At 35.8% G+C, this 20,087-nt stretch overlaps 1 protein-coding gene across 1 annotated transcript in view; it reads left to right on the top strand.

Annotated features, from left to right (window-relative positions):
- The window catches only part of LOC150107271 (putative sodium/potassium/calcium exchanger CG1090), a 197,313-nt gene extending 178,115 nt beyond the window's left edge, over positions 1-19,198 (top strand). Inside the window, exon 10 of the mRNA XM_090391766.1 lies at positions 18,837-19,198. Coding sequence (XP_090247892.1) covers positions 18,837-19,036 — 200 coding nt within the window. The 3' untranslated portion in view covers positions 19,037-19,198. The remainder of the gene's footprint in view (positions 1-18,836) is intronic.
- Positions 19,199-20,087: the final 889 nt, after the last annotated feature.

Raw genomic sequence — 20,087 nt, 5'->3', positions numbered from 1 at the left:
CTAGATTTATTAAGGGGGGAGAGTAGATATACAGTCCTTAGGGAGGCAGTTGAATGTAAGAATGAATATAATATGCCCGAGCAAATAAGGACAACAAATCAGAGTGGGATAGTTAATATAAGGCATCAAGGTAGGGTTGGGGCTAATGGGGATCTTAAATTCATGTACACTAATGCTAGGAGTATTAGGAACAAGAAGGAAGAGTTTTTGGCCATGGTTGGCACTTCCAGACTACAGGTTATTGGTATTAGTGAAACATGGCTGACTGTAGATGATATAGCTAGTGGGATTGAATGTGATGGGTATAGTGTGTTCAGGAATGACAGGGAGAATAAAATGGGGGGAGGAGTATTGTTGATGATAGCTGATTAGCTGCAGCCAAGGAGAATAGAAGTTGAATTGCAGGATAGAGAAAAGAGCACATTTGAGGCCATTTGTTGTGAGATTGTGGCTAGCAGAACTAAATATACAATTGGGTGCTGCTATAGACCAGGTGATGGAAAAGATGGTGGTGACAGTGTGCACAAGTAAATAGAAGAAATGAGTGGAAGGAGGGTGATTATTATGGGAGATTTCAACTATGGTCACATTGATTGGAGTGAGGAGAGGACACATGGGAGGAATGAGTTGGATTTTATGCGGTTATTAAGGGATAACTATCTGCGACAGCATGTAATGGAAAATACTAGGGGTCAGAGAGTGCTTGACCTAGTAATTACATCTGAGGATTTGGTGTAACAAATATGACCACGTTGCCACCAATCGGTAAGAGTGATCATAGGGTCTTGGCTTGGGAGGTGGCTAAAGGTGTAGAATTTTCAATTAAGACAGGGTACATGTGGAATTATCGGGCTGGAAAGTATGACAAGCTTAGGAGTTTGATTGGTTCAGTGCCATGGCATGTACAACTGCAAGGACTAGACGTCGATAGTGCATGGGAGGTAGTTAAGAAGTGTTTGCATGAAGCAATGGCTGACTGTATACCTAGAGTCCAAATAATAAATCAACTAAGGGTTAAATGGATGAATAACACCATTAAGCTTGAGCTGCAAAAAAAGAAACAACTATGGAGGGAATTTAAGGAGAAAGGTGACCGGCAGGCACACGAACGGTATAAAGCGCAGGCCAGAAGGGTAACGAGTGTGGTAAGAAAAGCAAAAAAGGATTACGAAAGAACATTGGCCATGCAGGCTAAAGAGAATCCTAAACAGTTTTTTAGATATGTAGCAAGTAAAAGGAAAAATGTACATGGCAGAATGATTTTAAAGAATCCGATGGTAGGGAGGTAACTGAATCAGTTGATATAGTTGAGTTACTGAGTGAGCACTTTGCAAGAATATATCATCCAGGTGGGGACATTGCAGAAACGAATGTACCAGTAGATTATACGGGAATTGTGGTGAATGAAGTGAAGGTGAGTAGTCTATTGCATAACCTCAATGTCAATACATCTGTGGGATTGGATGGTATACCAGCTCGTGTTGTACGAGAAGCAGCTAAAGAATTGTCAGTACCCTTGACCATTTTGTTTAATTTGAGTCTCGGGTCTGGGTTAGTCCCGAGGGGGTGGAAAGAGGGGGAAAATAGTTCCACTGCATAAAGGTGGTTCCAAGGCTGCTGTTGTAAATTACCGACCGATTAGCATATCAGGAATCATTGTCAAGGTCTTAAAGAATTTAGTCAAGAAAAGAATACAGGATTGGATAGATGAAAATGGGATATTGTATGGGGGACAACATGGTTTTGTGAAGGGTAGATCATGCCTCAGTAACTTGCTCACGTTTTATAACACAGTGACGGCTGAACTGGATAGGGGTAATGGGTTTACAGTGATACTACTGGACCTTGCCAAGTCTTTTGATAGGATACCACATAGAACCCTAATCAGTAAACTGGAGCAGATGGGGATAGATATAGGGTTGGTGAGATGGATAGGAGGGTGGTTGAAGGGTAGATACCAGAGAGTGGTTTATTCAGGAGTGGAGTCTAAAAGATGGCTTTGTGACTAGTGGAGTGCCACAGTGCTCTGTTCTTGGACCAGTGCTTTTCAATTTGTTCATCAATGATATAGGAAAGGATTTGAGAGGAAGTTCACTTGTTTGCTGATGATGCAAAGTTGGGTAGAGCAATTATGAGTGCATAGGATGTCAAAATTTTACAGGATGATTTGGATAGTTTGGAAGACTGGGCTAGGAAAAATGGATGTCAATTTAATGTGCCAAAGTGTAAGGTTATGCACTTTGGCATGAAAAGAATAGCAGCAGTATATCGCATTGGTGGAACCGTACTCCAGGAGATTGATGAGGCCAGCGATTTGGGAGTGTTGGTGGATAGGGAATTGAAGTTTAGGGGGCACATTGCAAAAGTGACTAAAACAGCTCACCAAATCACTTGGCTTCTGAAAAATACTTTAACATGCAGAGACAAACAAGTTGTTGTTCCTCTGTATCGAGCCTTGATAAGACCCCATCTGGACTACTGTGCCCAGTTATGGGCACCAGGGTTTCTTCGTGATGGGGAGGAAGTGGAGAGGATCCAGAGACGAGTGACCAAGATGATAGAAGGTCTGTGGAATGAACCTTATGAGAATAGGTTGAAGATTTGTGGGTTGCAGAAATTGGTCGATAGGCAAAGGAGGGGGAAGAAACCCTTTAGTAATTCAAATTACTGAAGGGTTTCTATAAGATTGATCCAGAAGATATTTTTGAAAATATGACTGGTGGTGGGAGGACTAGGGGCTATGAATGGAAGCTGTGGTTGACAAGGGTGTTAGAGCTAGGTTTTTTACTTGGAGAGTAGTGAATGAGTGGAATAAGCTTCCAGAGTCTGTTGTGGGTGCTATGACCGTGAATGAGTTCAAGGCAAGGTATGATAGATACTGTGTGAATGTCGAATAGTTGTTCTTGACATGATGTTAGGGCCTCCCTCGATGAGTCTGTCAACTCCTTGGAGTTGCCCAGAACAATAATAATAATAAATAAATATCATAAAGGTGGCAGAATATCTGGAAGCTGTTGTAAAAACTTAAAAATATAAAAGGAATCAAAGATGATAAAGGTGACATGAAATCAGAAGATAAAGATATTGCAGATGTTTGGAGTAATACCTTTGAAAGAGAAGTAGTGACAGAACAGTGGTAGAAAATATTCAGTAGGATTGCAGTCAGTAATATATATATTCGAAGCCATCAGAAACCTGAAATGTGAAAAGGCAGCTGGAGTAATGAAATTTGACCAGAAATGCTCAAAATGTTGAAGTATGTTTTACAGTGGTGCTACACTGCATAATTCAGAAAGCCTAGACCATGAAATAGAATATAAAAATATAGCTTTTGTTTGTTCTGTACAACATCCTATTTACATCACAAAACTAACATTTTGAACAGCTTTTTTCTTGCCACCTTGCTATATGCCTTTCCCAGCTCAAAAATACTGAAATTCAGATGTTTTTTTCATGGTGATTTTCCAACTATTTGTCTTAAATTAAAAATATGATGCTGATAACCCCTGTTTTACTTGAAACTAACTTGCACTTTCAGAATTTTTGTTAGCTTCTATTTATTCATTGAATAAATCTCTTCTATTTATTCATTGAATAAATCTTTTCAGGAACACTCAATAAGAAACTTTCACTGTAATTCTCATATCTACTTTATTTTCCTTTTTAAATTTGATATTTAAATTCCATCGCAGTCAATACTAAACTTGAAGATAAAGTACTTGAATGTGGGCAAATTTCAAAATGGAAAATTGGATGCTGAGATTTATTTGTGCCTGTGGTCTCCCCCAGAAGATTCTCATAAGGAAGTTTAGAGAAGGCAGCATATGTATAAGCTGGTTCTTGCTGGAGATCTGAAGAGCAGAGTAAGAAATGAACACCAGAATATATAAATCTTTTAGGAAAAGTTGAAGAAAACAGCAAAGCTGATAAAAGTGCTGGATGATATGTATTAGTCATTAAACATGTTCCAGCATAAAAATGTGTGCAAATATCTTATCAATTTAGTATTATCATGCTGATTCAGGATACAAGAAATTTAATATAGGAAACCATATACTTTTGAGCCAGATTAAAAATATCATATTGAAAAGGAAAAGATGTAATAAAATTCTCAAAAACTTTATTAAATCTGCATCAAAAGTTTATCAACTTTTAGAGGTGAACTCCAGATTCATATATACGAATATTATTCAAGAAAAATGAATAATATTTGTTTTCGAAAATAAGAACCAAACTTTGAAGATATCAAACTCAGAAGGAAACATTTTATTGATTGATTTAACAGGAGAGGTGCATGTGGTGAAGTTTTGTGCATATCTAGAAAAATCCAAACTTCATGATGGACTCAAGAAGATAAGCATTTCTGCAAAAGATGCACCCAGCATGCATCCTCAGAGAATACAGAGCAGTCCAAGAAAGCTTTACAATAGCTTCCAGAATATCTGGAAGCTATTGTAAAAACTTAAAAATGTAAATTTAAAAATGAAATCAGAAGATAAAGATATTGCAGATGTTTGGAGTAATACCTTTGAAAGAGAAGTAGTGACAGAACAGTGGTAGAAAATATTCAGTAGGATTGCAGTCAGTAATATATATATTCGAAGCCATCAGAAATGTGAAAAGGCAGCTAGAGTAATGAAATTTGACCAGAAATGCTCACAATGTTGAATTATGTTTTACAGTGGTGCTACACTGCATAATTCAGAAAGCCTAGACTATGAAATAGAATATAAAAATATAGCTTTTTTTTGTTCTGTACAACATCCTATTTACATTACAAAACTAATATTTTGAACAGCTTTTTTCTTGTCATATGCCTTTCCCAGCTCAAAAATACTGGAATTCAGATGTTGTTTTTTTTCATGATGATTTTCCAACTATTTGTCTTAAATTAAAAATATGATGCTGATAACCCCTATTTTACATGAAACTAACTTGCACTTTCAGAATTTTTCTTTGCTTCTATTTATTCATTGAATAAATCTTTTCAGGAACATTCAATAAGAAACTTCCACCGTAATTCTCATATCCACTTTATTTTCCTTTTTAAGGTAATAGAACTCTCATAGAGTTCTACTCTAATCATCTGGAATTCAGCCTTCTGACCAGACTTGCTGAATTATGCAGCTACTGTAAAACTGGCATACCATGACATTTGAGCATTTCTGGATTGAATATTGCCTACTCCACCTGTTTTACACTTTTATCTTTCTGATGTTTTTTTTTTTTAAGTATTGATATGTATTCTACTGTTTATCTTATTTAATCTTTCAAAGTAATTACTCCAGACATCTGGAATATCTTCATCTGATTTCCTTCCATTTCTAAGTTCAATAGTCTTCCAAACATTTTACCTCCCTTTTGATATTTATTTTCTGTATTGTTGTTATGACTTTTGTTTAGCTACTTTTACACACACAGCTCAGCTTGCTTACACATTTTTCTTGTTTTCTCAGGTCATACACTTGTTATGCTAAGAAAACCTATTAATGCTTTCTTAGCATAATGTTCTTAAGTTCACTATGAAATTCAGTTTTTCTATCTCGCAGACAACTTCATATTTCTTCCTAACTGATTCAATCAGTGTTTTCTTCCGAGTTACCAGTGAGCTTCTGAGGTTTTGGTTCTTGTTTTCAAACTTTTTTTTTTTTTACTAATATTTGTAATGTGAGCCCAGGATTCATTTCTAAACGTGCCTTGACTTTGATTCTTTTTAAAACTTTTATACATATTTTTCTCTTTAATATGATGTTCCTTTTTATCCTGCTCAAAATTGAATTGTAATAACTTCCTGTTTCAGATTATATGTATCCTCTTTGTCCTGAACCCATATAAACATATCATTATCAACAGTATAAATGAGCAATGAGCATTTTTCTAATCCATGTCATTATTATTACTATTAGATTTGCTCTTTGCTCCAAATATTTCCTGAACATTTCTATATGCTTGGTATTAATTTTCTCCTGTGTTAGTAACTCTAATGACTCAAAAAATTTCATCCATGTCTTCCTTATTAGAACATTCTGTGGGAGACCATAGGCCCAATAAATCTGATTGTCCATTTTGATTTTTGCCCACATTACCCCTTCCCCGTGATTCAAGATTATTTTGAGTTTGGTATTGAATACTATAGCTATTCTTTTTCTTTCCCTGATGACTATTGCCTGCATATAAAATGTTGTAGTTATTTAGAACAGTACTTCCCAAACTTCTGGATGTCAGGGGCCCCCTTTGGAAAAATTAAAATTTCACGGCCCCCCTCGAAAAAAAATCGTAATATAGACATATATTATTATAATATTTATTGTATTTATATTCAATACAAAGCATACACAGCGAATATTTCAAAAATCAAATGCAAATATTATATTTTTAGCATCTTATTGTACATACATTGACATGCCACATTATCTCATATTTTTATATAGATAGATATATCATTATTGCACATTTGCAGTACAAGCACATGAAACATAAAACAATTAGTAATTAAGAAAGAATTAAAAACAAAAGAAGTTTAATAACAATTTAATGCGATGAATGTGTTTCAATACTGCTACACAAAAAGTCAATATCAGGTGAAATATTTGAAACTGCAATTCTTTGATTTCTGCTTTGAAATGAAACTTCCTGTGCTGAAATACGCAGGAAGCAAAATTTGTGAACCCGCACCAATGTGTGATTTTTTTTCCCATTAAAATATTAAAAATAACAAAAAATAAATAATAAATAATAAAAATTAAATACGTTTCTTTTAAGATAAAAAAATCTACTTAGTCTTAAAACATTTTCAATTTATTTTCAAATTGAAAACCTATGGTCCCCCCTAGGGGGCTGCAGCCCACAGTTTGGAAAGCGCTGATTTAGAAGACTTGCCTGTTTTTTGTTTCAGTAACATAAATTATGTCAGTGTGGTACTTCTCTCATATTTTTTTTTTGCTAGTTCCACTTCTTTTTCCATTGATGATTCTATTTTTCATCAATTCTGCAGAAGTTGAATTTGTATTTGTTTCAATAACTGAGTTTCACTCTGATTCTCTGTCAAAAACAGCAACCAGCTTTGTATAAACTTATATTAATTATTTAATATTATTGATTGACTCATGTCACCACAAGAACCAAAGAAATATGGTGGTATCTTATTGGATTTGAAACCAGCATCCTTAGAACACACACACAAAAAAAAAAAAAAAAAAAAAAACACTTTTCATGGAATTCAAAATACTAAGAAAAATCAGCTAATTGTAGAAAGCATTCAGAATTGTAATGGATAGAACCAACATCTTATCATAGTGTCTGTTGGAGCTATTTTTAAAAGTAATCTGATTTTTGCAAATTGTATGCATTCACATTTATTGTGGTTCGAGGAATGTTCCATTGCTAATGCTAACTCAAAAAATAGTCTCTCAGACTTAACACCTTTCGTGTGGTGCTATAGTTTCCTTCCAATTAATCCTCTGTGAAGGTAGTATCTAGTACATGCTGTGTCATTCCTGGCTACCATAATGGTCATCATCATCACGAACCATGGGCTCACTGCCCGTTGGTGTCCAATGCCTCCTTCACTATCTTCTTCCACATTTTTTTGTCCAGTGCACAGTGTCGCAGTTTCTGTACACCCATTCCACACCAGTCCTTTATGTCATCTATCCATTCTCTGTATGGTCTACCTCTTCTGTTTACACCATCCATAATACCAAACATGAATGTCTTTATCTGGTCCTCACTCATTCTGCAGATGTGTTCAAATAATTGCAGCTTCCGTTTTATAACCTTCTGCATTAGATTCTCCTTTGGTTGTATCTTCCAATAGAGCTCTTCATTTATGACTTTCTGTACCCATCCTATTCTTAGAATCTTCCTGTAACAAGTTCTTTCAAATGCCAGAATTCTTTTTCTTGATTCCATACTTATTACCCACATTTCAGATCCATACAGTACACTGCTAAAGATGCATGTTTGCAGTACTCTTAGTTTTGTTTGCAGGCTGATCACTTTACTTTTCCAGATGTTATCCATGGCCTTCAGATTTGTTCTTCCCTTTACAATCCTGATCTTTATTTCTTTTTTACAGTCCAAATCATATGTCATTTTACTTCCCAAATATGTGAATTGTTTTACATTTTCTATATCAGTTCCATCCACTTGTATCTTTTGTTTCATGTTCTTCTCACCAAATACCATTGTCTTCGTTTTTTCCAAGTTCATAACAAGTCTAAATCTCTTCCCTTCCTCATTTAATAGTTTCAGTGTTTTTTTTTGTAGTTCTCTTTCGTCTTCTTCAATAATGACAATGTCATCTGCAAATCTCATATTATTAATTCCCATCCCATGCACTGATATTCCCTTTTACATCTTCCTTCATTTTATCCATTGCTCTTTCTAAATGTGTAATGAAAATGCTTGGTGATATTGAGTACCTCTGCTTGTTTTAAACCATTTTCCCAAATCATCACTGCTTCATTCTTATAAACATCTTTTAATATAGCTATTAGTTTCCTGTCAATTCCATAGGATTCTAGTACTGCTAATGTTACTTTCTGGTCAATACTGTCAAATGTCTTCTGCAAGTCAACAAAGCAAGTATATAAGTTTTTGTTTTTTCTCCTGGCTTTCTCTGCTATTAACTGCATTGTCGAAATCTGTTAAATTGTAGTTCTATCTTTCCTAAATCCTGCTTGCTCGTTTGCAAGGTATGCTTCCAGTTGTGTTCTCAATCTTTGTCAATATCATCATCATCACCTTACCAAGATGACTTGTCAAGGCAATTGTTCTATAATTTTTACATTCTGTCTTATTTCCTTTCTTGTATAATGTCACTAATATTGATTTCACCCACTCCTCTGGCATTTTCCCTTCTTTCCATATTACACAGTTGGTGCATTTTTGTAACCATACTTTTGCCACCATATTTAATCGTTTCGCTAGTGATGTTATCATTACCAGGACTCTTGTGTTTTAGTTGTCCTATTGCTTTTTTCTCTTAAAATGTCCATATCATACTCATTACGTGGTAGTGATATCTGCTTCAATTCTTTAGTCAGTTTCCCAATGCTATCTAAATCTAGTTTTTCTTCATATTTTCTTCTTTCCTCACTACAATATCTTGTCCACTGCTGTACAATATTTTCTTTACTCTTCAATATTTTGCCTTTTTCATCTTTAATTGTGGTCGGTTTTGGTTGCCACCTTCTATTAATGGTTCTAATCATTTTGTACACCTCCCCAGTTTTGTGCTATTCTGTATTATTGCACTGGGCTTCTAACATTTCATCTTATCCATTCTGACTGCTTTTTTCACCTCATTACACTTTTTTCCATATTGCTGCTCTATTTGTTCTGATGTATCTCTTCTTTTCTCCTGTACTAACTTCAGTGTTTCTTGTTTAATCCACTTCTTCTTGATCTTCTCTTCTTCTGGTACTGTTTGTTCAACTGCATCTTCTATTGCCTTCATTACTCTTTTCGCTCTTAGATTCGAATTTTTTTCTTTGTCCACACTTTTAAGTTTCTCTTTTAACACTGTTCTGTACTTTCTTCCTATTTCTGCTTCACTTATTCTTGCTGTATCTCTTTGTTTCTGATGATGGAGTTTATATTTTCTTTTTAATTTCAACTTGATGTTTGCAGTCACTAAACTATGATCTGAGTATATCCGTTCCTTGAAAAGTTCGACAGAATCATATCGATCATGTTCTTGGTTTTCCCATCATTTGATCGCCATGTCCATTTTCTACATTCCTTTTGTTGGAATCTTGTTTTACAGATCATCTTGTGGTCCACTAAATTCTAACATTTTTTCACCTTGTTCATTTCTTTCTCCAAAACCATATTTTTCCAACCATCATTATCTATTCCGACTTTGGCATTCTAATCTCCTTCAATAATTAGTACATCTTGCTTTGGTATTGTTTCTATTGTCTCTGTCAGATCTTTGTAAAATAAGTCAATATCTGTGCTGTCAGATGTGGGTGCACATATCTGGAACTATTGATATATTAAATGGTTTTGCTTGAAATCTTACTACTATGTTTCGTTCATTGACTGGTTTGTATCCTAACAGTGCCCTCTCTAGCTCTTTTGTTAAGAAGGAAGCCAACTCCTGCTTGGTGTCATGCCCTGACCATATGACTTTGCATCCATTTATCTCTCCTGATGATGTCCATCGCATCTCTGCCAGTCTTAGTATATCACACCGATATCTCTTCATTTCCTCGCAAAGTAGTTCTAATTTTCCTGACATCCAAAGTTTCTGTACGTTCCATGTTCCTACTGATAGTAGTTCTATTAGTTTTAGTTTCTGTTTCCTTTCGGTATCCCACTTTTCGATCCAATCCCCGATCGCTCAATTGGTATCATGGACCTTGTTCCTCTGGGTGACGTCCGAGCCGGCATGTTTTGGCTGTTGATCGTATAGGCATCAGATAACAATCGTGTTTTTTCCTTACAGTCAGGGCATCGACACTCATCTGACCCACCTCCTTTATCCAGGCTTGGGACTGGCATGAGACCTCTTAAGGTTCCCATGGCAGAGTTACTTACCATAATGGTGGTAGTGTATTAATTATTATTTCCCTGATCCATGGAGTCACAAGACTCGTTGCAGGAGATCAACATTAGTGAACACAAAGTCTATCATACCACTCCTTAAAACTATCCACAGTCTGCACATTCACCACCCTCTCAGGCAATGCATTCCATGCTCCTACCACTCTCCATGCAAAAAAAACTTCTTACCCTTTTACTCACCACCGCCTTTTGCAACTTCAGGGATGGCTTCATGTCTTTGTTCCTTTCCCTTGTTTTACCATATGAAAAATCTCCTCATTGTTAATATGATAATATCCCTTCAAATGTTTCAGTCATATCCCCCCCCCCCACCACACACACACACCTTTGCCTTTTATCCACTAAACGCTGCAGTCCACATGCCCTCTGTTTATTGTACAGTTCTGACATCATTTTTTTTATCTGTCTCTGCACCGTCTCTAAGGTTACTTCATCCCCTTCTGTGCTCAGATCTCGGCAACTAGATCTGAGCACAGAAATCCAGATGTGATCTGATCAAAGCTTTATACAATGGGACCAGAACACTTTTATCTCTCATGGTCATTGTTCTCCTCAACATTGCTGCAATTCTCTGAGATGTCTTCACAACTTTTGCAATATGTCCTTGGAACTTTAAATCTCTATCCACTATCACCCCAAGATCCCTTGCTTCCTCCACTTATTCCTCTAGCAAAACACCAAGCGAGTATGAAGCACCCATCTGTGGATCCCAAATTTTAAAACCTTACATTTAGTTGCGTTAAACTGACATTCCTATGCCTTTGCCCATCCTTCCAGATTATTTAAATCATCTTGAAGACCCAAAGCATGAGCACTATTACTAATAACTCTCCCAAGCTTCCCATCATCTGCAAACAACTGAACACCTCCCTGATACTGCTCCCCATATACAACTCTCTGATATCTATCAGGGACCAGTTACCAATTCAATCCACTAACTTCATATCCAGACCCCTATGAGGCAACTTAAAAATCAACTTGTCATGTGGTACCCTGTCAAATGCCTTGTAAAAATCCAAAAAATGCCTTTACCTTCATCCACAGCTCTTGTTATTCTATTGTAAAAGATAACCCAATTACCAAGAGCACCTTTAACAAATCCATGCTGTCTTGCATAAATAATATTACCCTCATCTGCTAATTTCTGTATATGAGTTACCAATTTCTCCAAAATCTTAACCAACTACAGAAGAAATACAAACAGGCCTATCATTTGATACCTCCATTCTACCAACACCCTTATGCAATGGTACTATCTTACCCACCTTCCGCTCTCCAGGAACCTATCCCATTGCAAAACTTTCATTAAACAGCCAAGTTAATGCACAGTCAGTTCCATAGCACATTCCCTTAAAACACATGGTGAAATTCCATCTACCCCCCCCCCACCTTACATCCTCTTCATTCACTTCTAACACTTATTGTCCATCTATGAATAAAGCCTGTAGCGCCAGGATGGAACACTCTAATAAAGTGATCATCGAATAGCTCAACGTCATCTGCTTTGGTCACCTGATTCTCATCTTCATCCTGCAAGATAATCTGTTGTTATTCCACCTACTCGCCAGATAGTGAAAAAACTCCTTGGGATTCTCCTTGGATTGCAGTGTCATCTCATATTCTAATTTTTTTCTTTTTACAATACTAGTCACTTTCCTATCCTGAGCCTTATATTACTCATGCAGCTGTTCTTCACCTCTCTCTTTATATGCCTTCCATAATCTCTTTTTCTTCTGCAATTCCCCTTTTATTCTTTTTGTTATGCATTTGGCTCCAAATTGCTTCATCTTCTTCACTTGAGGTATACAATCTGTCATTGCTGTCAACAGTTTATTCTTAAGTATCTCCCATGCACTAATGATCCCTCTTCCTTTAAATTCTTTCATCCATTGTACTGCTGCAGTCTTGTTTCTAAGTCTCTGGTAGTCACCTACCTTATAATTCAACATCACTTCCTTCTGTTGATACCTCCTTATGCCTATTCATCCTCTAAGTCAGGACTACATGGTCACTCTCACCAATGGGAGGGGGAAGCCAATATGTCATCTTAGTCACAATCAGATCCTCTGATGTTATGACCAAATCCAGAACACTCGATCCTCATGTTCCCTCTACCACATGCCTAAGACAGTTGTTCCTCAAGAAATCCAAAACTTTAGTTCCTTTATTACTGCATGCTGTCTCCCCTGTCCAATTTATATCTCTATGGTTGAAGTCCCCCCATAATAATCATTTGCTTTGCAATTGTCAAACTAATTTGCCTAAATATTTCCTGCTCATCACCATCTGTATTCTCTGGTCTGTAGAAACATTTCACTAAATATCTTGTCCTATATACATCCATATCACACTATATACTCTAATGGCTTTGAGTGTTATTTCCACTGAGATTCTCCACCCTGACAGCAGACAATTGGTCTCTTAACATGAGTAACAATCCATCACCACATTTACATTCCCTATCCTCCTGAAATATGCTATGTCCTTCAATTTCTATTCCTGGTTGAACATGCTCCTCAATTAACCAAGTTTCATTAATACGAACAGCCTTTGGTGAGACTGAGTCAATAACGCCGCAACTCATTCCCTTTATTCCTAATGCACCTAGCATTTGTATACAGTAAAACCAACGTATTGCCAGCAGTCTTATAGTCTTTATTACTACCCTCATACTCACCCTGGCTCTGTAATATAATGTACACCTCCACCCCCCCCATTTCTCAAGCCATTATTCCCAGATGATGCCATTTCTGCAACATTTCACATGTGCAATTCTAGTTTCCCTGTCCCGACACACTCACATGTCCAAAAAACAAATGCAATCCATCTCTTGCATACAGCTTCCTTCTATCCTCAAACATACTCCATGTATCCACATATTCCAACCTTTTTTCTTGCACATTCTGACTGTCATCTGATTCGTCATTACTTCTCTTCCACTCCGCATTATCATACTTGGGCAACACATTCACTGTCTTTCCTCGGACACATTTCTGCTGCACTGTGTCTAACATCAACCTCAAAACTTGTGCTACACAATTCAATCTACCTCTCAAGTCATTTGTCTCGACCATTACTATCATCTCCTCCACACTTTAACCCTTCTTCACTGCCATTGTCACACATACTGTTGTTTCACCAAGCAAGCACTTCTCTGGCATTCTACTCTGCACACCCCGAATCATCAAAATGCCATACATGACACTCCGAATAGAATCATTCACCTTTCTCTCATTGAAATGAGAATTGAAACTGCTGTGGGCATGGAGGTTTGCATTTATCTTACCTTGTGGTACTACTATAAACTTAAAAAAAAATTTTTTTTTAAATGCCGGCCGAGTGGTTTAGCTTATCCACTCTCCAGCCAAAAGTCTGTGGGTTTGACTCCTACCATGGGCATGAATGTTTGTGGTTGTCTGTGAAAATACTAGTGGTTGTGGTCAGCACTTGATGGCATTGGTGTAGATGAGGAAAGTAGTTGCGGTTTGTTGTAGTTGGTGGATTGAGTGGTGGAGACGGAGAGTTGTAGAGTAGGTGCCCTCCCCTAGATGAGTTTTTGGACTCCCTGGAGGTGTGACATAATAATAATAGTCATTTTTTTAATTAATTAGAAAATCCCTGACTCTTACAGCTTCCAATTTCTCTATCTCTCCTCCTTTCTCTCCCTCTTTATACCTTGCTCCTACACTCTTTCGTCTTTCTGCAGCTTCCTGTCTCTCCCATTCTCTCTTGCCTTCCTCTCTTCTTTGCTCTCTGATGCTGTTCTCTTACCTACTGTCATTCCTCTCACACTAGCCAACCTCTCTATCCTTCCAAGAACTTTATTCACCCTCCTCAACTCAGCCTTCATTCCTTCCATCTGCTTTCAGTTGTCATTCTCTCTCTCTCTCACACACACACACACAATCATGGCCATTAGACAAACCATTTCTATCTACTAAACTACTCAAAAGTAAATCTATATGTAGGTCTTTAACATTCCTTCCATCCTCCAACACACTACTCACATCCACAAACTGAAAACCCTTTTCGGAAGCACCATCTCCTAACACGTCCCACTGCCTGCATTTCTTTCACACATACATATTCCTGTCTCGCATTTGTCACATTCTTAAACAACAGGATGTGTTCATGCCACACATGTTGCAAGTTACAAAATCATTGACTAGGTTACGAATAATATTGTCTTTAAATGGTGGGGGCTAGGACTAGTACCTCACAGTTATACAAAAAATCGCCAGTTCGAATAGTGCAAACTTAAAAACCAGTATTGTCATGAAATAAACATAATATCTTTCCTTACTACTAATAGTTAACAGCTCATGTCACTCATTGCATCCATTTTCGTATTCTTGTAACACCCTCCACCTTATTAATTTCTTATGTTCTCTGGCCTTAGCAGGCTAAATTGAAGGCACAAGGCACTTTATATACCCCAGGATGTGGCAAAGGTGTAGTTTGTCCTTAAAACAGATTTTGGTTGCTAGTTTGTGATGGAGTTTAAAGCCAGTGTGAAGATTTTATTTATTTATCACTTTGTCTTTTCAAATATGACAAAATTTGAATTTTGTTGTTCTAGGACTGTGAGTCAATTCTGTTAAGTTAAGATGATTAATTACTGACACACTTAAGCCTTTCTACACATTTAAGAAGATAAGCTATTATATGTTTTATGCTCCTAATTAGTGGTTTATAAAATGAAAGTATAAAACATTGATAAATGGATTTGAAGAGTATGGAAAATATATAGGGGAATTTATTGATTAAGTGATCACATTGGAACCTGGTTAATAGATACTCAATCTCCACATACTATGATATGTGATTTCATAAATTATCTTTGCAATGTTAATATTAATCAAGATACTCTTTTTGCACTATATCTAAAAAAAAAAAAAAGTGGTAAATTGCATAGGATACTTCATTCAAATGTGTGTATGCAGTTTTCTTAGCAACTAGTGCTTCCTGAATTGATGAATTAACTAGTGGAGAAAGCTAGATGACTGTTCCCTACACTCTCCAGCTAAAATCACATATTGTGATGTTTCTTTCTTCTGTGGGATTATATAAAACACTATGCATGTAAACCCCAGTAGTCATCAAACAAGAGAATTGTTGCTGCCACCATAAGAGTGGTGATGAAATTCATCTTCCATCTAAGACTTGGCTTGAATCTCACATCTAGTGGCTTCATAACTTTTGTTACTAATTTAACTTTTAAAAATGAATATTCTTTGTTAAAGTATGCTTTTTTGGTTAGTGATATGAAACAATAGAAGCAAGCATTTGATCAGTGGATTTCATTTCTTTTTGAAAGATTTAAACATTAACATCCAGTATCTTTATAAGCAATAATACTTATATACATTTACATGAGAAATATTGTACACAATGTCATGAATACATTTGAAAGAGATGTTATATTCTAATTTTTTTCCATGGGTTGTATTTCTTTTTTTAAGCGCATTGTACTTGAATGGATTTGGAGAGAAAGTATTATTCAGTGAGAAATTGGAAGTGCAAATCAAATAACTAGAGGATGGGAGAGGGATATAAGTACAAGTGCCTACATCGAGGTAGTGAATGTCAGTGATCAAAGAGTGCTGATTGTAGTTTCAAAGATCTCAAATCTGAATGGAACAGCCATGAAATTTAAGATAAAAGAGTTCCTCTGGTCCCAATGCGATATTGCAGCTGTTCCTGTATTCTTATCTCCCATATTAAGAGGGGTATTTGGCACCAGTTAGCTCAGTTTGACCAAAATTTAGATTTGCTAGTATTAAAATTGATAAGATTATTCAAATCCCATTGAAGAATAGATTGAAGACCAGAATTTCACTGCACCACAACCTCACTGCCTTGCAGGACTACTGTGAGGCAGTGAGGTTGTGGTGCAAGGTTTATCAACTAAGAAGGAGGAGTGTAGTGTGGCTCGTTATTATCAGCAAAGCTGTCTTGGGTTGACAGTCAATTGGAGTAGGTCATTGATATATACTGTATTTTCCGGTGTATAAGACGCACCCAAGAAATTTAATACAATTTTCTGGGAAAAACCTAAAACCTAACACAAAATATCTCAACACGTCAACTCAATACTGATAAACATCGGTAACTGATTACTCGGATAAGATATTATGAAACTTGAATAGAGATTCCCCGTTCTTAGCCAATGACCTGCTAGAAGTCACGTGAAGGTCACGCATCAATTTGATTTTAGGGTTCTTCTTCCTTCTATATATATATATATATATATATATATATATATAGAAGGAAGAAGAACCCTTTAGGATACCAGCATTAGTTATGTAGTTAGAAGATAGGAATCCTCCACCACCACCACCACACATAGTGTACGCCCTGTTAGAAGGCTAGCAGTCCACTGTGAATTCAGCCATTAAGATTGGATAATGGCTTGTGTATTAAGAGAATGTGCAAATGAATTGGCAGCACCCCTGACCCAGCTGTTGAAAGCCTCCTTTATGTAAAAGAACTAAAATAGTTATTTTACATAAAGGAGGCTTTCAGACAGGGGTAGCAAATTACAGACTGATTGTCATTATCTCAGGAACTGTGATTAAGGTATTAGTCAATATGGTTAAAGGCAATAGTTAAGAATATGGTACAGTGTAGAGGACAGCACAAATTTGTGAAGGATAATTTACTAACTTTCTATTAGTTCACTTAGGTAAAGGAAAGAGCTACATCATGCTTACTGCTGGACTACTGCAAAGACAGTTGACAGAATGCTGCAGCATGGATTGCTGTTACATAAATTTGGGCCAAATGGGAATGGATAAGAGGGTAGCCCACTCAAACATCAAAAAAAATACTATGTATGTCAGTAGAAACCAGAGATGAGTAACCAAGATAGTGATCAGCAGATTGTTTCCTATGAAGATAAATTGAAGGTGTGTAGGTTCCAAAATTTGGTTGATAAACAAAAAGTGAATGTGATAGACACATATAAGTAACTAAAAGACACATATAAGTAACTAAAAGGTTTTTATAGAATAGATATAAGAGAAAGTTTAAGTACAATGACAAAAAAAAAAAAAAAAGGGCGATAGAACAAGGAGTCATCCCTAAAGTTGTAAGGATGTATTTAGCAAAGGCATAAGGACTACTGAAATTGATCAAAGAAACCAGGTATTGACTATGCTTGAATATGGAATTCAAATTTGATCACTAAAGATTAAGCAAGAAAATACTTAACAATATATATATATATTCCAAAAGAAATGAAAAAAAAACCCTCCTAAATTAGATGACATTAAAAATCATAATACAGTGAGAAAAGGAAGTATCTTTTCCTCTAGCTTATTCTTAGGTAGCAATTTGGCTATCACAGTGGGATGTTATTAATTGAGGCATTTAATGTATTAAAAACTGATGAAGAAAAATGGATAACTCATATAACAGTGTCTTCAACTGTTCATGAAATTTTTGCTAAGTGAACCATCAAGAGTGGATGACAAAATCCATTCATTTATTAATTTTCCAAGTAATTTCATTTGGCAACAGTAATATTGTCTCTGAAAAATGGAAGTAGTATTGAAAATAATCTATGATATTTCTGTGTTCTTTCAAATGAGGCTACTTAAAAAAAAATTTTTTTAAAAAACTGCTTGACAGTTTTGGCATGCTGAAATACCCCCACCCCAAATACAGAATAGCAGAAAGTACTATTGTACATCTTACCACTGTGCTGAGACATCTTACCTATTGGTGAATTAATTTGCCATATAATAGGAACCCACTGTTGTCATGAAAACATGGAAGCGGTACATCACACCTGTCTTGTTTGTCAAAGAAATAAAACTTTTATTATATAGAGAAATGACAATTAGATTTTGTTTGACAAAGATTTCAGCAAAATATCAATCACTGTAGTGTCATGCATGTTGTGCATGATTTAATATGAAATATCAGTTGCACAAATTGTTATTTTCAGTAATTTCACTTTTTTCATAACTTACACATACTGACATTTTAAAAAATTAGTTTTATATGCTTGCTTGTGTTATGAAGATTTTATGCAATTTTAATTGCTTTTAAATAGAAAATTGCTTCCGAAAGAGATTAAAGTGAAAAATTCTCTCTCTCTCTAAATTTTTGATTTCATCAATTTTTCCAGACTACTTGTCATATGACAAAAGCCAGCAGCAAGCAGGCTTTTGTCATATGGTAATACTTATTTGTTAGCAGTAAAAATTTAGAACTAAAAGAAAAAATTGAGATCTCTTAAAAGAAATTTTTATTTTCAGGACTTTTATATTCTACACTTTCTCTGCTTTCCACCGTGGTTTTTCTCCTTGTAGCTACTCATCTAAATGGTTGGAAGTTAAATAAGAAATATGGCGTTATCATGCTGGTATGGTATGTTCTGTTTATGGTAATTGCTAGCCTGTATGAGCTGAATGTATTTGGTTATATGAATCCACCTGAATGTGCAAGTGACTATTAATTTTCATCACATTTCAGACTGCTTGAAATGTGACAAAAGGCAATAGCAAAGAACTTCATTTCATTTTTAATGATGTTCTTAAAAGTATACACAAGAACAGATGGGTGATTGAAGAGCACATTTATATTAAAATGATGATATGTGAGAAGCTTTGGCTTACAATCTAGTTTGCTCAGTTTCTTGTAAATATATATACACACACATATATATATTTTTATAAATAAACTTGTGTTCATTTTGAATGCAATAAAATAGTCTCTTTCAACAGTAGCCATATGCTCTTTGAAAATATTAAAGCTAAGGTTTTTTAAGCCCAGTCTTCTATGCATAAAGCTACTTTTAATTATATCCTAAAATTACAAGCAGTTTAATTTATTTTCAAGAACAGTGCTTCAAGATTAACACATGTAAACTAGAATAGTAAATAATACCTATTTAGACCTGTTATACAGTCTTTTCAAAAAAAGTTCCAGGACATTATTCATTTATAATTATGAGCCTATAGGAACATTCTCCACCTCTCTCAACACGGTGTCCCCAGTATTTTCCACTTTTGGAAGCATATCTGGAATTATTCTAAAAGAATGACTGAGTTGCACGTCACATTTTAATTTCAGTTATCTCTTGAAACCTTTGTCCATTAAGTACAGATTTTAGTTAGGGAATATAAAGAAGTCATAGGAGATCCAAATCTGGCGAATAGGGTGGGTGAAGTACGACCATGATGTTCTTTTGAGCCAAAAACTTGTAGTCCTAAGTGAGCAGTCAGCACAAACTTTGTAGCAATCCTGATCATTCTTCCATTCCAAGATTAGATAATCTGGGAACCCACACAAGCCACCAAATCTTGGATGCAGAATATTGGTGGTTATCCAGAGCAGGGATCATCTGCAGTTAAAATTTGACCATATTAAAACCTTTTGAACCACCTGAATATAACAGTAATTCACTGATTGTTGATGAACTTATTGCAAACACAAGCCACCAAATCTTGGGTGCAGAATATCGGTGGTTATCCAGAGTAGGGATAATCTGCAGCTAAAATTTGACC

This window comes from Typopeltis vanoorti, chromosome 4, assembly GCF_054136105.1.
Source record: "Typopeltis vanoorti isolate ZY-2024b chromosome 4, IOZ_Tvanoo_1.0, whole genome shotgun sequence".
Lineage (NCBI taxonomy): Eukaryota > Metazoa > Arthropoda > Arachnida > Uropygi > Thelyphonidae > Typopeltis > Typopeltis vanoorti.
Note: the sequence above shows the minus strand (reverse complement) of the source record. Positions and strands in the feature narration are given on the sequence as shown.